The following is a 17,397-nucleotide window of genomic DNA, read 5'->3' as shown; positions in this document are numbered from 1 at the left end:
GTTTTTCACACTCGATTCAGTACTGTAAGAACAAAGTCTTCATTTTATTCTAAAAAACCATATTTTTCTAAGATGTTAAAGTTGTAGCAAAATTTGTCTACTTGATTATAAAGCACACACTGTGATACAAAACTTTTTGGAACACTGTAAAAATACGTGCTTTTGAAATGTATAAATGGACCTTTGTTTGCGTTTGTTCTTATTTTTAGGCTTTTTAAACTTAAGCTAATAATTATCGGTGCAAAACAATTTTGTAGCTATTTATCAGTATTTATAGGCACTGTGCCTGCGCATACATTTTTCTAATTAAGAAAATTATTAATCAAGAGCACTTTAGTAAGTTTTTGGAGTCACTAAGAACTAATCCTAGGTCAGTTTTTCGAAATTCAAAATGGCGGTTCTAATATGGAGGATAATTTTTTCAAATTTATCAGATTGAATTGAAACTTGTTACTTGGTTTTCGGGGTCACTGATTTCGAATCCGATGTTAGTTTTACAAAATTAAAAAGACTTCAAAACTTTTTGATGCAATCACTTTTTTCTAAAATGAAGACTTTGTTTTTACGGAGAAGTCAGTGAAAAGCATGATGAATCGGACGATTTTCTGTATCACAGTCTTAAAAAAATGTATAATCTCCGAAAAACGATTTCAAGAGCTTAAATGTACGTAATTTAAAAATTCAATGCACTAATAAAACTTCACTAGAGCAATCATTTATAAAAAAAAATAAAAAATTTGTTATTAAGGTTTGAAATTTCACATCAAGAACCAAGCAGTTTGAAAATAATTAAATATCACTTTTGTATCTTTAATAAAGTGTCATAAATTTCTAGAATTTAAATAAAATGTTCGCATTCGATTCTTTAAATTAAATTTTTAAAAAATAGTGCGTGATCGCAAATGCAATTAGTAGGACTACCATAGCAAAAATTCCATATCTTGTCCAATTTCTTGAGCCAGACTTTGATTTATCGTTAAGATGCGATCGATCTTTCATTTTTCGTTTTGGTTTAAATTTCTTTTCAAACATTTCTATTTCTCTTTGATTTTTCAGTTCCTCCTCCTTATTCTTTTTCGCAATTTCTAATTCCCTAGCTTTCTCTAATTCATCTTTTATTTTCTGACAAACATCGTCACACTTCACGATTCCATTGCCTTTACGAATTTGAATACATGAAAAATCTTTCTTAAGCCTTTTACACTTACACCAGACCTTGACTTTTTTATTGCAGGATTCCTCCTTTAAACAGGGTCCAGAATGGCAAATATCTACACAACGATGCCCACAAGAGTACTGTAAAATACAATAGAATAACATTTCTCATAGCCCATAAACTTGAATTTTTATTTGTCAATTCATTTAAAACCTTCGGCCCACTTGTGTGACCGTTTTTTGTCTAAAATCGTTTTTGTCTATTTGGAAGAAATAATAACCGAATCGTAATAACAAATAATAACAAAAAGGTAATAAAAATAACTCATATGGAATGAGACACATGCGATCTAATAGCTGAGTCACCACAAGTGTTCTTACAACAATGGATTTCCGAAAATGCATGGCTTGGTGTACGTTTCCGAAAATGCACGGCTTAGTGTACATTTCCAAAAATACATGGGTTGGGGCGCATGATTATTCCCCAAATGTCATTTTACCGAACTGCACTTTTGCGAATAGTCATTTTTGCGAAAAGCCAATTTTGAGAAATGTCACTTTTGCGAATTGTCATTTTTTCGAAAAGCTATTTTTGCGAATTGTCATTTTTGCGAATCGCCATTTTTACGAATTGTCAATTTTCCGAAAAGTCATTTTTGCGAATTGTCATTTTTGCGAATCGCCATTTTTACGAATTGTCAATTTTCCGAAAAGTCATTTTTGCGAATTGTCATTTTTACGATTAGTTATTTTGGCGAAAAGTCATTTTTGCGAATTGACATTTTTGCGAATTGTCATTTTTGAGAAATGTCATTTTTGCAAATTGTCACTTTTCCGAATCGACATTTTTACGAATTGTCATCTTTGCCAAAAGTTATTTTTACGAATTGTCATTTTTGCGAATCGCCATTTTGCGAATTGTCAATTTTCCGAAAAGTCATTTTTGCAAATTGTCACTTTTCCGAATCGACATTTTTACGAATTGTCATTTTGGCCAAAAGTTATTTTTACGAATTGTCATTTTTGCGAATCGCCATTTTGCGAATTGTCAATTTTCCGAAAAGTCATTTTTGTGAATTGTCATTTTTGAGAAATATCATTTTTGCGAATTGTCATTTTTGCGAAAATTCCTATAGTGAATCTATATATGCATACAAGTTTACTATAGGAATTTTCGCAAAAATGACAATTCGCAAAAATGGCAATTCGTAAAAATGACTTTTCGCAAAAATGACATTTCACAAAAATGTCTTTTCGTAAAAATGACAATTCGCAAAAATGACTTTTCGAAAAATTGACAATTCGTAAAAATGGCGATTCGCAAAAATGACTTTTCGGAAAATTGACAATTCGTAAAAATAACCATTCGCAAAAATGACAATTCGCAAAATTGGCTTTTCGCAAAAATGACTATTCGCAAAAGTGTAGTTCGGTAAAATGACATTTCGGAAAAATGGCATTTGGGGAATAATCATGCGTCCCACATGGGTTAGTGTACATTTTTAAAAATGCATAGACAAATTTTGGTATAAAAAGGGCCAGACCATCAACAGCAAGTCAATCAAGAAAATGTAGTCATAAGATGTAGTCGTCAGTAATATAAGTCTCAAATTAAGAAATAGTGCTTCGTACAAGTCAGTCTAAAATTTTCATCTTTAACAAGTGGTTGTAACAAAAACATCTAGATAGCATTACTAATAGTTGGAATAATAAATAACCACAATATTGGTTCTAAATAAGATGTAACATTTAGTATCAATTTTGTACTCACATTTTTAGGACACTGGTTACCGCATCTCAAAATTTCATCCTTCTGCTGTTTATTCGCTGAAGTGAGTTCAGTGCATCGTTTGTAGAGGAAATTAATACCGCAATGACATCCAACTCGAACCAGTTGTTTACAAGGATTGCAGGGAGCCGGATGGCAAACTTTCATGCAGGAATGAGTACAACCCTTTGGTCTAGGAAAGACGCAAGGTTTCTCACAAACCATACATTTATCTTCATTAGTCACATCATCGTCATCGTTTTCGTCATTTTCGTCCACATCCACTTTATGACAAAGTTTCTCACAATTATGATTTGTACAAGTCAGTAGCCGTCCACATTCCCTCAAACATGAGCTGGGAATTGCCTTGTGACAAGGCCAGGGTAAAGTTTCATGACCTCCAAGGCAAGTAACCATAACAGAGACTTCACAGGGAGGACAAGGCAGTGTCTTCATTTTCCAATGCTCCTTCCGATTATTATCCCAGGGGGCAGTGGGTTGCACATCTCCATTAATCTTGACTTTCGTCCAAACTTTCGTGTGACAAATTGCAGGACAGGAATGTCCACATCTTTTGTCAACGAGGCCGCAAATTTTCTTGCAAGGAGGACAAGCGCCTCGGTGACATTTGTGCGATTCGCGTTTTGGATGATGGCAGACTGGTGGAATTTTACAAAGTTTGTTGCAATTTGGTGGTTTGATTCTCTTGACAGATCCGCAGGGAACGGTGATTTTGCTGCTTCCGCATCTGCATTGAATTACATCAATTCTAGTGCAAGGATAACATGGACCGCTGTGACAGGGCGCAGCGCATTTGTGCTTCTGGCAGTTTAATTGATTGTCGCAAACCTTCTCGCAAGTGTTGAACGTATTCTTAATCAGGCAGTCGCAACATTTTTTGTTGCAATGATGCCTACCGCAGAGTCTCCATTGGGTGCACTTTTTGTTACAGTGAAAGTCCTTCGTGCAGGCTATTTCCTTTTGGTAACTGCCACAGCGACAGGTTTTCATCACCACTTCCAGACACTGTCCACATTTCTCAGTGTGACATCTCATGTTACAAAAATGTTGACCACAGTCTAGAAGTTTTCCGCAAGTATCTCCACAAGTGGGAACTTGCTGCTGTTTACAGGAGACGGAGTACTTTTTCTTGCCACAAGGACAGGTGCGATTCTTTTCAACCGGACATCCCGCACAGTCGCCAGCTTTGTGACAAAGACTTTCGCAAAAGTGGACATTGCATGGGAATCGTTGACCACAAGGCTTGTCACAAAACCAAATAGATTCGTTGCAGGGTCGAGGTTCACTTTCAGCTTGGCAGTTGCATGAAGCGAGTACAATTTCAGTACATGGTGGACAATCGCCTCTGTGACAATCTTTCTGACAACTGTGAGCGCATAATTTATATTTCTTACAGCAGATGCTTCCACAGCTCCATTCCTTCATGTTGCATCGACGAGGCCGTGCTGGTTGCTTACCGCAAAAGCACTTGACAGTGACGGTTTTTGGACACGGTGGACAAGGTCCCGGATGGCAGAGAAGTAGACATTTGTGTCCACAGTTCGGCTGAAGGTACTTGCCACATGCCTCACCACAGGAATGAGGAATCGACCATGGTTGATAGGGAGGATCGATCGACTTTCCACAAAAGCATGTATACTTTGTTGGAATTTCATTTTCTTTGTATTCCGTCCGGCACTTTGGACTATAAGATAATTTCAAACTTACTATATGCATCTAACGTTTAACAATGAATATCTTAGGAGGTAACCAGTTGTAACTTTCAAAAAATCGTATTCTTCTGTTGTTCTTCATTCAGGTATTTCTGAATTTTGATTTTCAGGGGACTAGAGATAATACAAGAAGCAAATCTTACTTCAACAGTGAACATTGGACTTAAAATATCAAAATAATTTCATCTCTTAATAAAAAAATAAGTCGAAACTTTAAACGCATTTTTCTCCGAATGACAATCTATAATAGGCAGTTTTCACGTTACAACCGGGGTCCCCCTTAAGAATTTTTTTTATTCTACTTATGAAGAAACTTTAAAATGACATACCAAGCCCACTGAGGATTGATTCCCTTCTCCCGTTTATAAGTTAAACTATCACGAATCCAATGCTGAATGCATGGTAAATGCATGAAAGTAAAACATTCATAACAATTCCATATCTAAAATATAAATTTTAAAATTATTAATATTGTAAGGTGTGAAAACATTTTGAAAGCAGAATTATCAGAGCAATAAATATAGTCCCGTTAACGTATTCAAAGCTTTAAAAAATAAAACAATGATTCGAATGTTTTCAAAAATATTTTTACCGCGTCTGTCTTTTTAACTGATGAGATACAGATTAAACAAATGGCTCCTCCTGACTGCAAAACTTCGCTCAAATAAGACAAAGTTTTTTCCGTATCACCACCTTCAACTTGGTATGAGGATAAAACTTTGCCTACGGCTTCGTCTAAGACATTTCCGCTATCCTCTTCCTCACTCGAGGAATCTAAAAATTCATTTGATTCTAAATGCTTTTCAATTGCTGCCCGATTCTCAGCCTGAGCTCGTTTAAATTTTTTCATTTTTCCCACAATCTCCACCTGTAACAATTATTAATAGAGTTTTTAATAGTGGTTCAAAATTAAACTACTTTTATTATGATGAATAACGAACAAAACCATTATTCTTAATAACAATAATTGTCGATCCACCGGCTTGTTCTCGATTTGAATATTCCTGCATAATTGTCATTTCTCACCGTAAGGTAAAGGTACACTCTCACCTCACTGCCTGCCTGCCTGCGCAGGCGCCATAAGAGTGAGAGAGAAAAAACATTTAATTTGAATTTTCTGACTCTCTTACTCTTATGTGTTACCATGTCAACCTGCAGGCAGGCAGGCAGGCAGTAGGAGCTGTGCTAGCGCCTTAACAATATCAATACCAGCGTAAGGACAATTATGAGCATCGAGGCACATCGTTATAATCACGTAAGTTCGCCTTTTACTCTCTCGATGTTTTGGCTTCGTCTTTTCTAAAGGATTTTTGTCTTTATTAAGTTAAAAGTTGTATTAACGGACTATAGTAAGTCTAATCAGCAAATATTGTGATTTGCTCCCCTCCCTCTGCCACGCAATTTCATATGTGAAAAATACATTGTGTCACCTTTAATATATACCCCCCCCCCTACCCCCAAAACGTTACATCATTTGTGAACGCTTCCATTGGTGTCCCTACCGCTTAGTAGTTTACACGATTTTACAAAAGACAGTGCCTTATGGTCTGTTATATTATTCACGCGAGTACGGAAAATATACGATCGAAATTTTATTAAGCTCCATAAGATCACAAGTGCATTCAACGTACGACTCGCGAAAGCTGTAGATATAGGTATTGTGCGTCTTCGTCTAACTGGTATAAAACGGATCCTATCACTGCGTCGCTTATGTCTGTTTGTAAATAGAATGATTTAGATAAGTCAGGGTAACTAAGAATAGTATATTCACAAAATAGAAATTTCACACGATTAAATGCTTCCTCTTTAGAAGAATTCCATTGCCATCTATTTCCGGTTTTTAATAATTGGAGTTGGGGAAAAATTTCTGGCACGATTTTTAGCAAATTTTGTATAATAATTAATTAAGCCTAAAAGTCCTCTTAATTCTTTTAAATTTCTTGGTCGCGGAAAATCATGAATTGCTTTTCTTTTATCTGAATTAGGTCTTATACTATTTCCAGATAAAATATATCCTAAAAATGTTATCTTCTTTAAAAAATTAATTCAGTACTGAAAAAAACTCCTTTCAATTCTGTCAGTTTATTTTTTAATTACAAAAAAACCTCTAGTGTTGTTTTAATGGAAATATGCGATTTTAAATACAAATTCAGCTTAGTTGATTTTAGATCCTATGGAAGCTTGAATGACGGAAAAACATAACCTTCAGAAAATAGATTTACTTTTATTTGAAAAAACAGATTTTTGTGTCAAACCTAGAAAGAAAACAAAAGCATATACAACTAACTTCAGATATGGACAGAGATCCGAAAAAAATACTATGTTTATTATAAGTAATAATAAAAAGTGGAGAATTTTTTTTAATCATAGAAATAACGATTAGAAAAATAAATAATAAAAAATATGGGATATTAAAAAAGTAAGAAATTTTCAAGACAATCGAAGAATAGAATATTCTTTCATTAAATTACAGATTTTATTCAACAAACAATTGGTTATTACAGACATGTGATTATGTAATAAAATTTATCTCTGCAAACGATTAACAATAGTGATAAATAATGCAACATACAGTTTATAATAAATTCTTTTACTTTTAACAAGAAAACATCTTTAATTAGAAAAACTAGAGATTTTACTATATTAGCCAAATTTTTATCCGATTTAATTACTATTTTCTCAATTCTAGAGAATCTTAACGAACTCGGTGTTACCGATAAAGCTTTTTCGGTTAATTTTCTTTTAATAATATGAAAAATATACATTAATTAATATATTTATTTAATCAATAAAACTATTTCGTTTCTTTAATAAATTATTTTACTGAATTCAATGTTCTTTACATAAAAAAAGTCACAAAAATTTTGTCCTGTTATTTACCAAAAAAGAATTATAATATTATACAATAAAGTAAAAGTCTTTCTTTTATTTTATAATATCAAATCAACTGTTTCTTTCTAAGAGGAATCAACACTCTTCTACTTTTAGATAAATTTTACTATATTGAAGGATATAAGTAGTAATTGCTGAATTTGAATGGAAAAGTTTCTTTGACATTTAGTTTTAGAAAGGTTAATTTCGAAAAATAACCACATCCATCAACGTTTTCTCTAGACGACTCTCAAGCACAACTTTTTTCCTAGAAAAAGTTGAAATAATTTCTCCAAACTTGTTTCGTTTTCCTCCAAATGAAATTGTTCAAAATTTCTACTAAAAAAACGATTGTAGCCAAAGTGAATCCAATTGTCAGTACGTAGAAGAGAACCAACAGCAATTTTTCCTTATCAATTATTTCAGGAGATGAAACTTTATTGATTTTTGGCATGCTATCACCAAAAAACAATTTTTGCAAGAAACCATGATCAAAGGCATTCAGAATTATTTCGTTAAAACGATCGATGTAAGGTGATCCATCTCTTGATACCCACGATTTTGGGAAGTACACGATAGACTCCTCAAGTACTTTGAAGGAAACTTCTTGAGTTACATTTTTAAATACCTTTAATGCACGTTCAGCATCAATCAGTATACAAGAAACGTTTCTGTTCTTGAGCAAGTATTCCAGACATTCAGAGTTAAATCCAGAACCAGGTACCCTTACAGATTTTGATGCTAGTTTTCGAATGTGAGCAAGAGGGCTTCCTGATATTGAATCATTTGTGAAAGAATTGAGCATTGGCGTTAATGACGAGTTTGCCAATTCTTCGAGAGTTGTAATCTGAGGCGCGTTCCGGAAATTTATGTCCAAAATCACTGAGAATAAATAACCAGAGTAGACCATGCAGCTCAACATGAAGGAGCCAAAAACTATTCTTTCTGCTAATTTTCTTGGTTCGTTGACTACAGACATTCCTATTATAATTTGACTGATGTTGAAAGTGTTCCAAGTTCTTCTGCTAAATTGTAGGAGCATCGTTGTGATTTTAATGACAGCAATAGCAACAGTTGTAGCAGCAACCATGTAAATGAATTCCTGAGAGACTTCTGCACTACGAGTTTTACTTGTTACATCTTCAATCACTGCCTTCGCTGTACTAAACGATATGATACGCAGTGGTTGGCTTATAGTCGTAGAATTCGGTAGTCCAATCATAATGAAATTTATCGCCATTTCTACTCCTGCCCTACTAAGTAATTTTAAATCTGGTGTTGGACTTTTGTTGATCACATGTATAATTCTACAATGCATTGATTGCATAATGTAGTCTCTGAATTTTAGGATTTCAATGTATTTGTTCTTTGAAATTACACCACTTGTAGTAAGCAACATTAGTTTTATACTTTTTCCATGGAGGTCCAATAATTTGTTAGGAAACCATTTTGTTCACATTCTTCGCTTGCCATGTTTGATTTTCAAACAAAGTGTCTAGTACAGAAATGTCTAGCATATCTTTGTGCCATATAGTGATTTTAGCATATTCTCGTAAGAATAGGCCTTTCTTTGGTTTGAGAAGTTGATTAAACATTTAGGATATGAATGTCCATAGGACAAATCTCTTAGTTTATCGAGTGCAGTGGTTACTTGACGTAAGTTTACTTGTTTTGATCTATGAAGAATAAAAACAAACAATGTCGTTCTTCTAGGAATTTTCAGTCGTAATGAAAAGTATTTTTCCAGATCATTTTCGGCTTGATGTAAACTCATGCTCAATGATGGAAAGTGTTTAGAAACATCACGAAGAAGTTGTGTGTCAGCATTGGTTTCTGCATTTGCAAGAAATTGATCATCAATTATAAACATTACCTGGTAGAGTTTAGATTTTTCCTTTAGGTATCTTATTAATCCAAAAGTGTAATTACTCCTTTCTGACACACCCAGAATAACTACACTAAAGAGTAGAAAACACAAACTATTTCTTAAAGACTTCATCATGTTTTTCTTTTGACGGGAAATTAAACGGATTTCGTTTGTGAGAGAATTCGACTCTGTTCTTACAACTTTACCAACATTTGACGTTGCTGTTAGATAAATGAATTTACTCAACTTTCCTTATACTTGTAGACTTGTACAGTGACTATAATGCTTGCAATTATTAGACGTTTGATGTACAAGGAGATACTAAAAATTGTATTTTTAACAAATATTCTTCTAATATTTTTCATGTTTGAAAATTGTCTTCCAATTATCAAACATTTCTTCGTTTCAAAAAACATTAAGAGAGATATTATTATTGTAGAAACAGAGACAAGTATCAAGTTTTACCCTATCCAAATGAAATCTGCTTTTTTGCAATTAAAGTTGACATTATTCTTTTCTTTACTAGATTGTATCATTTTAAAGATAAATTTTTAATAGTAGGAAAATTTTCATGTTCTCAATTATAGGAATTGTGTCATCACCAGGGTAACTATTTGTTTGTTTTGAAATTTGTGCACAATGAAAATTAAAAGAATTAGCCTAATTTAGGCAACGCGCATAATATTATAAAACCTGTAAACGACTTCTTTAATGGTGTTCCGCAGTGATCGCCTTTTAAAAATGGCTGCTCAAATGTATACTTGATTTGAAAATGATTTTTCTCCCAATTCGGGCAGTTATTGCAAAATCGGAGAAAATACAAGATATCCTGAATATTTTATCTTTCATTTGCGCGCAAGAAGTAAAAGATTTGTTTAGATTTACAACGATAGAAAGTAAAATAGGAAAAAGTTAAACAAATGCGCGATCCATAAAATTACCACCAGAGGGCAGCACTGGTATTTTTCCCTATTTTGCAATAATTGTCCAAATTGGGAGAAAAATCCTTTTCAAATTATGTTTACGTTCAAGCAGCCATTTTTAAAAAGCGCGACCACTGTTTGAAATTGCGCAACACCGTTAAATATAATTATTCAAAAAGCTTCTATGTACAAGGACTTGTACTTATATTATTTAAACCCCCTAACATTTAAACTTTTCAACATGGAGTGCTAAAATTTGTCATACTGGTTCAAATAAAATTAGTACAAAAAATGTATCAATGCCGCAGAACGCATTAACTCAGCAACATAATCATAAAACATTAAAATAGAATAAAAAGTAAAAACAAGGAGGACAATCATTAAAAATACAGTAATTTAGAAAATATACATTCTATAAATATAATAAATAAAATATTAAATGCTTTATTATAAATATAATAAAGCAATACACATCTTATAGTAAAAATAAAATTTTAGTTCAAATGTCTTTGGACTTTCAATATTTGTTATAGAACATTCTCATTCACTTTCAAAATAATTAAATTACTCAAAATAATGTTCTATTACATTTATTTACGAATTTCTTTAATAATTGTAAAATATTCGAAAACATTAATAAATTATATTCTTAGATAAATATTTAATATTATTATTTTTCCATAGGAATTGAGATTTTCAAAAATTTCAAATTCAAAAATTTTTGAAATTCAGCAACATTATATGTATAATAATTAAAGAAGACCGATGACCGAGTGATAAAATCATTTCAACTTCTTCAAAATTATTTCTAAAATGGAAAATTTTGATCCAATGGAAGGTAGATAAAAAAATTAAATTTCTTCAAAATTACTTTCATCATTTCAATTCATTTATTACTTTTCTAGAATTTTTTTAACTAAAATTCTTCTTTAAATTAATTATTTTTAATAATTTTTGAAAAAGTTCTTATTGAGAATATTCAAATCCATTTGCTTACAATTCAATTTTAAAAAATGTCGATTATTCGAAAATTCTTCAATTAAAAATACATAAGGAAATAAAAACTTGAAATAATTATTAAAAATTTCGATTAAACTTTTTCAAAAAAATGAATTCTACATAATTGTTAGTTAAAAGTTTTAATTTTTTTCATACTTTTAACTAAAAATTCTGTAGAATTAATTTTTTTGAAAAAGTTTAATTTTGCAAAGGCAAAATTCAATTATTTTTAAAAATTCATGTAATAATGCTTTTGATATTCAATTATTATCTGAAATTTAAACCCAAATTAATTTTTAAATCCATTTTTATTAGAAAGTTCTACAAGAATTCAATTATTTAAATACAAAAATAAATAATTGAATCTTTGTTTAATAGAATTTTCATAAGGAATTTTAACAACAAAAATTTTAGATAATTGAATTCTTTTGACGAATTTTAATAAACAATTTTTCGAAGAATTCGATTAAAATTGAATTACAAAAAATAATTTTATTATTTATGAAAATAATTGATTTCCAATAAAGAATTTTATTATAATTATATATGAAACTAATATAATGGAATTATTGCGAAGAAATTTATAAATAATTGAATTCCTGTGGAATTTTTATTATTTTTGAAAATAATTGAATTTTTGCTAAGAATTTTATCAAAAATTTTTTTTAAATAATTGGATTATTTTGAAAAATTTTATTAAAATAGTAAATATATTAAAAGTCATTGGATAGAGGAAATTTTTTTTTAAATACTTGAAATTTTGTATAGAATTTTATTTATTTTATTAAAATTTTAAAAATAATTAAATTTCAGATAGGAATTTTGTTATTTTAAAATTATTTAATAATTTTATAATTAGGTATGGAATTTTATTTATTTTATTAAAATTTTGAAAATAATTAAATTTCAGATAGGAATTTTAGTTATTTTAAAATTATTTAATAATTTTATAATTAAATCTATTAATTAATTTATTAAATAAATTTAGTTTATTATTTTAATGATAATTGAAATTTTGACAAGATAATTCATTCTTGAAAATCTGATTAATAATATTTCGTTAATGGTCGGCATTAATTATAATTATAAAATAAAAATAATGAAAATAGATAATGAAATATAAATGGATTTTAATTTTTAAAATCAATTTTTATTTTCACGTGTCGTACGACAAGAAAAAATATTAATTTCTAAGAAAAAATCTATTTCCCAAGAAAAAATTATTTTCCAAATTATAAATTTAATTCTTTTAAAAATAATATTAAATAATTGAAAAAATAATTGTGATTACCTAATTAGAAATGTATTGTTAAGCCAAAAAAATTAATTGAATTTTCCTACATTCATATTGGTATGTTAAAAAAAATATATTTTATTAGAAACATAGTCTAGATCGTCTAGATTATTATCACAATATTTTTAATATTATATTATTATAATCATTATAATTATCAATTATGAAAATTAGGTTATGTTTGCATAACGGAATTTACCTGCGAGTATAAATAATCGTTAAATTTCTTCTCGTTCTTCTCTTCGGAAAATATAATCTTCTTATTAAAAATCACTATTATTAACTGACTGTTATTTTATGCACTCATTATTATTCTTAATGTTAGGAAAACAAGAAAAAGGATCAATTGTCAAAATTACAGAAGTTTGCAACCAGTCAACAAAAAGTGGTTAGTATACTATGTGTTTATACACTGACAAAAAGGTTGGGTTTCTTTATGTGTAAAATGATTTTAAATCGAATCTCTCCACTTTTAGCGAAGCACAATAAAGATCAGTAGTAATTAAAGAATTTTATCGTTATTATTTTTATATAGAATATAAGCAACTAATGAAAATACTACACCGGTTTTATGTAAACATAAATACCGCATTCGTATGTAAACAAACTCTGAAGATTTTTTCGAGTAAATTTTACACACAGTCGACAGTCGGTATTGGGTGTTTTCGACGTTGACACTCTGAGCGCTCTGAAAGTACGAAACGTGGTTGGTTGGGCTAGGGGAATTCTGAATGTTGATTGGCTGAACTTCAAAATTCATAGTTTTATGCTCTGGTTTCCACACTCTGTATCGCTCGGTATCAAAGGTCCGAGCGATACAGAGTGTGGAAACCAGAGCATAAAACTATGAATTTTGAAGTTCAGCCAATCAACATTCAGAATTCCCCTAGCCCAACCAACCACGTTTCGTACTTTCAGAGCGCTCAGAGTGTCAACGTCGAAAACACCCATTGTAGAATTGTCGCTTCATTCCATTTCTCCAGCAGGAAAATTGTTGCGAAAAATTTGAAAACCTTTATTGTTATTGTAAAGTAAATAATCTTTTTTTATAGTTTACGTGTTAGTAAATTTAGTTAAAAAATTAATATAGACATGAATATCGATATACTAAACTATAGAGTAATATTTTCTTTCGAATTAAAGAGTTTAATCAATTATTTCTTGTTTTATAGCTACACTGGTATAAAATAAGCTTAGGTTAGTTAAAATGTAAACAAACCGACTTAACCTAAAATTCGTAAAGTGATAACATTAATATGTATACTTTAAATTTTAAAAAATACTTTAGATTAAAAATCTAAGAGTGTTATATTAATTTACCAGTAAATAATATAAACTAATTTATACAAAAGCAATATTTTATCAAATTCAAAAACTGGATTTTTGAACTTATTTTATTAAATAAAAAACACCAAGGAGATTTTTCATAAAATCTTGAAAGAAAATAATTTATGAGTGTTATTTAATTCATTAATGAATTAAGCAAAGGTAAACATTTATGTATTTTAATATTTTTACTTTAAAACTATTTTATTTTAAACTACTTTGTATGAAATAAAATTTGAAATCAATGATTCTTATTAAAAGTATTGACAAAAATTTTCCTTGTCTCATGAACTTATGAAATTACCACAAATTCTGATACAAAACCATAATTTTTTTTATTTATGACAAAACTCCTTTTTAAATAACTTAATTCTTCAAGCATTGTCACAAAATTATTGCTTACAAATTATTTAATGAATAATTTTATTTACATGTTTCAAAATTAATTGAATTTTAAAAAAGTTGTGTTTACAATTTTCATAAATAAAAATTCAATTCAACTTTATTCTCTTTTTACAGAAAATACCTCTATAAGACTGGAAAATAAAAATTAAAGAAAAATAATTATGAAATCGATTCAATGGCAGAAGAATTTGTACGAGAATCGAGATTTACCGGACAATTATACAGATGAAAGTTTTCTCGAAGAATTGCGTAAAAACATAAAACCAAGCAATGTGACGACTTTAAAGGCAATATCACTTGGAGCCAGTGTATCGGTGGAGCTCAGTATTGTCTCATTATTCGTGATTGTTTTTATTTGGCTGAATAACGAATGGACAACGCCAAAGACAATTTTCATCTCGAGTTCATTTTTCACGGCACTCGGCTATTTTCTCTACACACTCCAAGTGCAAAATCTAAGTGACAGAATGTCAAAGGACATAAGGAGTGCATTAATATTCTTCGCCTTCGGCTATGTTTTGTCGCCAATTTTAAAAACATTGACCGAAGCAATCAGTACGGATACAATTTATGCAATGACAATTTTCATGTTCTTGATTCATTTGATATTTGGAAAATACGGTTCGCCGCAAATTTCCCTCTCCGATTCGCTGTCAATAACGTCGTCAATTTTCGGCTCATTAATGCTCGCTTCTCGACTGACGACTTATTTGCATGCATTCGCATTGCTCACCGTTGCCGTGCAATGCTTCGTTTTGCTTCCATTTTTACTTAAGAAAACAAAGGACAATATTGCCATTTCGATTAGTTTGATGTTGGTGACTATTTACTTTTTGTTTCATATTTCTTTAATTATGTCTTACGTCTATGTGGCAGCCACTGCTCTGATTCACTTTATCTGCCCACTTTGGTACATCAGGTGGCAAAAGTACAAGGAAAATATTTACGGTCCTTGGGATGAGGCTGAAATACCTTCCTGACTAGTAGCCAAAAATCTTAATTCTGTAAAATATTACTAGTATCAATTAACAAATTTCAATCTGTAAAATATGTAAATTCTGTATATTTATAAGTTTAGTGGAAATATTTTTGAAAAAATTAAGGTTCTTTACGTACCTTTGAGAATTGTTACACTTTGGGAATAATTTTTTGTTATTCTGCCATCCAAATTTCATCACTCGGTAAAATAGAATAGAAGATGTAAGGTATTTTTATAAATATTTATATAAATCTTTAAATTATAATATAATCACAACGAATATAAATGAAAAAACTTTCATTTCAAGCCAAAATGTTCAAATTTAATTCTTGAAGAACTGCCATAAAGTTATTACTTATAAATCATTTAACGAAGTATTTTTTTGAAAAATTTTAATTTCCCTTCTGTTGAAATTAGTTTTAATTTTGAAAATATTAACGCAATTCTTTAAAAGAATTCAACTATCTTAATAAATATCAAAATTCTTTTCAGAAATTCAATTATTTTCAAAAAATTTTTTTAAATATACATACATATCTCTTCGAAATTTTAATTATCTTTATAAATAACAAAATTTTTCGCCAAAATTCAATTATTTTCAGAAATTTTAATAAAATTCATTGCAAAATTTAATTATTTATTTGTGTGTCTTCAGCCTATACATAATTTTGGCAAGCAAAATTTAATTATTTTCAAGAATTTTAATAAAATTCATTGCAAATGAATTTAAATGAATTATTTTCATAAATGAAAACATTCATCACAATAATTTAATTATTTTCAGAAATTTTAATAAAAATCTTTGCAAAATTCAATTATTTTCATAAATAATAGTATTCATCATAAGAATTCAATTATTATCAAAAATTTTTCTTAAATCAATGATTTTCAAAATGTTTTTCTTAATTTAATGATTTTCAATATTATACTATTTTAATAAAATTTCCCAACCTAATTCAATTATTAAACAAAAATTTTGATAAAATTCGACATAAACATTAAATTATTTTCCAAAAAAAAATTGAAATTTTACAAGAATTCAATTATTTAAAATAGAATTTGCATAAATTTTCTCGAAAAAATCAATTGTTTTAAAATTTGGTATTAAATTATTCGCAGTGATTCAATTAATTTCAAAAGTAGGTAATAAAATTGAGGCGCATGATTATTCCCCAAATGTCATTTGACCGAACTGTCATTTTACCGAATTGCATTTATCCGAACCGTTATTTTAACGAAATGTCACTTTTGCGAATCGAGATTTATACGAATTAGCAAAAGTGACAATTCGTAAAAATGGCGATTCGCAAAAGTGACATTTCGTTAAAATAACTATTCGTAAAGGTGACAATTCGTAAAAATGATATTTCGCAAAAATGACAATTCGTGAAAATGGCAGTTCGGTCAAATGACATTTGGGGAATAATAATACGCCTCAATAAAATTCTTCTTCAAAATTCAATTATTTTCAAAATTAAAAAAAAATTCTTGTTGAAATTTCAATTATTTTTATAAATAATAAAATTCTTCAAAATTAAATTATTTTTAAAAATTTTAATAAATTTCAATTATTTTCAAAAAATTTTCTTAATTCAATAATTTGTATATCTATTATTTTAATAAAATTTTCCAAAGAATTCAATTGTATGAAACATTCAATTATTCAATAAATTATCTATGTATTTAAATAATTGAATTTTCGTAGAATTTTCTAATAACAAATGATTTCAGTTAATTTTTAGAAATAATCGAATTTTGTAAAGGTTTTTAAATTTAAATCTTTGAAAATCGGAGTTTTTCATTCTTTTAATTAAAAATTTTATAGAACTAATTTTTTCTTAAAAAGATTTGAATTTGAAATTTTTGAAAATCTTAATTCCTATGGAAAAATAATAATGATTAAATATTTATTTAAAAAGGAAGCAACCCTGAATAATGAAGAAGATAATTGTATATTAACTTGACAAGATACTTATAAAATTAAATTATTAAAATTAAATTAATTATCAAATTTTTTAAATTTGAAATAATATAATTTACTGTCTCTAATTCCTATTGTGGAAAAAAATTTGAAACT

General features: G+C 29.2%; 2 protein-coding genes across 2 annotated transcripts; one reads left to right on the top strand and one right to left on the bottom strand.

The window, feature by feature from the left end:
- Positions 1-71: 71 nt before the first annotated feature.
- Positions 72-13,256, bottom strand: LOC122498121 (NF-X1-type zinc finger protein NFXL1). The gene is made up of 5 exons (XM_043605703.1): positions 12,810-13,256; positions 5,249-5,524; positions 4,986-5,098; positions 2,927-4,628; positions 72-1,296 (listed from the first exon to the last, which is right to left on the bottom strand). The coding sequence occupies exons 2-5, from the start codon at positions 5,504-5,506 to the stop codon at positions 871-873; spliced, it is 2,499 nt and encodes an 832-aa protein (XP_043461638.1). The 5' UTR covers positions 5,507-5,524; positions 12,810-13,256; the 3' UTR covers positions 72-870.
- A 558-nt stretch (positions 13,257-13,814) lies between these two features.
- On the top strand, positions 13,815-15,667 carry LOC122498090 (phosphatidylinositol N-acetylglucosaminyltransferase subunit C). Its single transcript, XM_043605651.1, has 2 exons — positions 13,815-14,098; positions 14,456-15,667. The coding sequence occupies exon 2, from the start codon at positions 14,503-14,505 to the stop codon at positions 15,319-15,321; it is 819 nt and encodes a 272-aa protein (XP_043461586.1). The 5' UTR covers positions 13,815-14,098; positions 14,456-14,502; the 3' UTR covers positions 15,322-15,667.
- The last annotated feature ends 1,730 nt before the right edge of the window (positions 15,668-17,397 follow it).

The sequence above is a fragment of the Leptopilina heterotoma genome, unplaced genomic scaffold, assembly GCF_015476425.1.
Source record: "Leptopilina heterotoma isolate Lh14 unplaced genomic scaffold, ASM1547642v1 Lhet_142, whole genome shotgun sequence".
Taxonomy (NCBI): Eukaryota; Metazoa; Arthropoda; class Insecta; order Hymenoptera; family Figitidae; genus Leptopilina; species Leptopilina heterotoma.
This window is presented reverse-complemented; position numbering and strand designations above follow the sequence as displayed.

Coding starts and splice junctions, on each gene's coding strand:
- LOC122498121 (XM_043605703.1), bottom strand. CDS start 5,506: ATGAAAAAATTTAAACGAGCTCAGGCTGAGAATCGGGCAGCAATTGAA. Junction 5,099..5,248: donor CAGTTAAAAAGACAGACGCG/GTAAAAATATTT, acceptor TTTATATTTTAG/ATATGGAATTGTTATGAATG. Junction 1,297..2,926: donor GTAACCAGTGTCCTAAAAAT/GTGAGTACAAAA, acceptor TGTATTTTACAG/TACTCTTGTGGGCATCGTTG.
- LOC122498090 (XM_043605651.1), top strand. CDS start 14,503: ATGAAATCGATTCAATGGCAGAAGAATTTGTACGAGAATCGAGATTTA.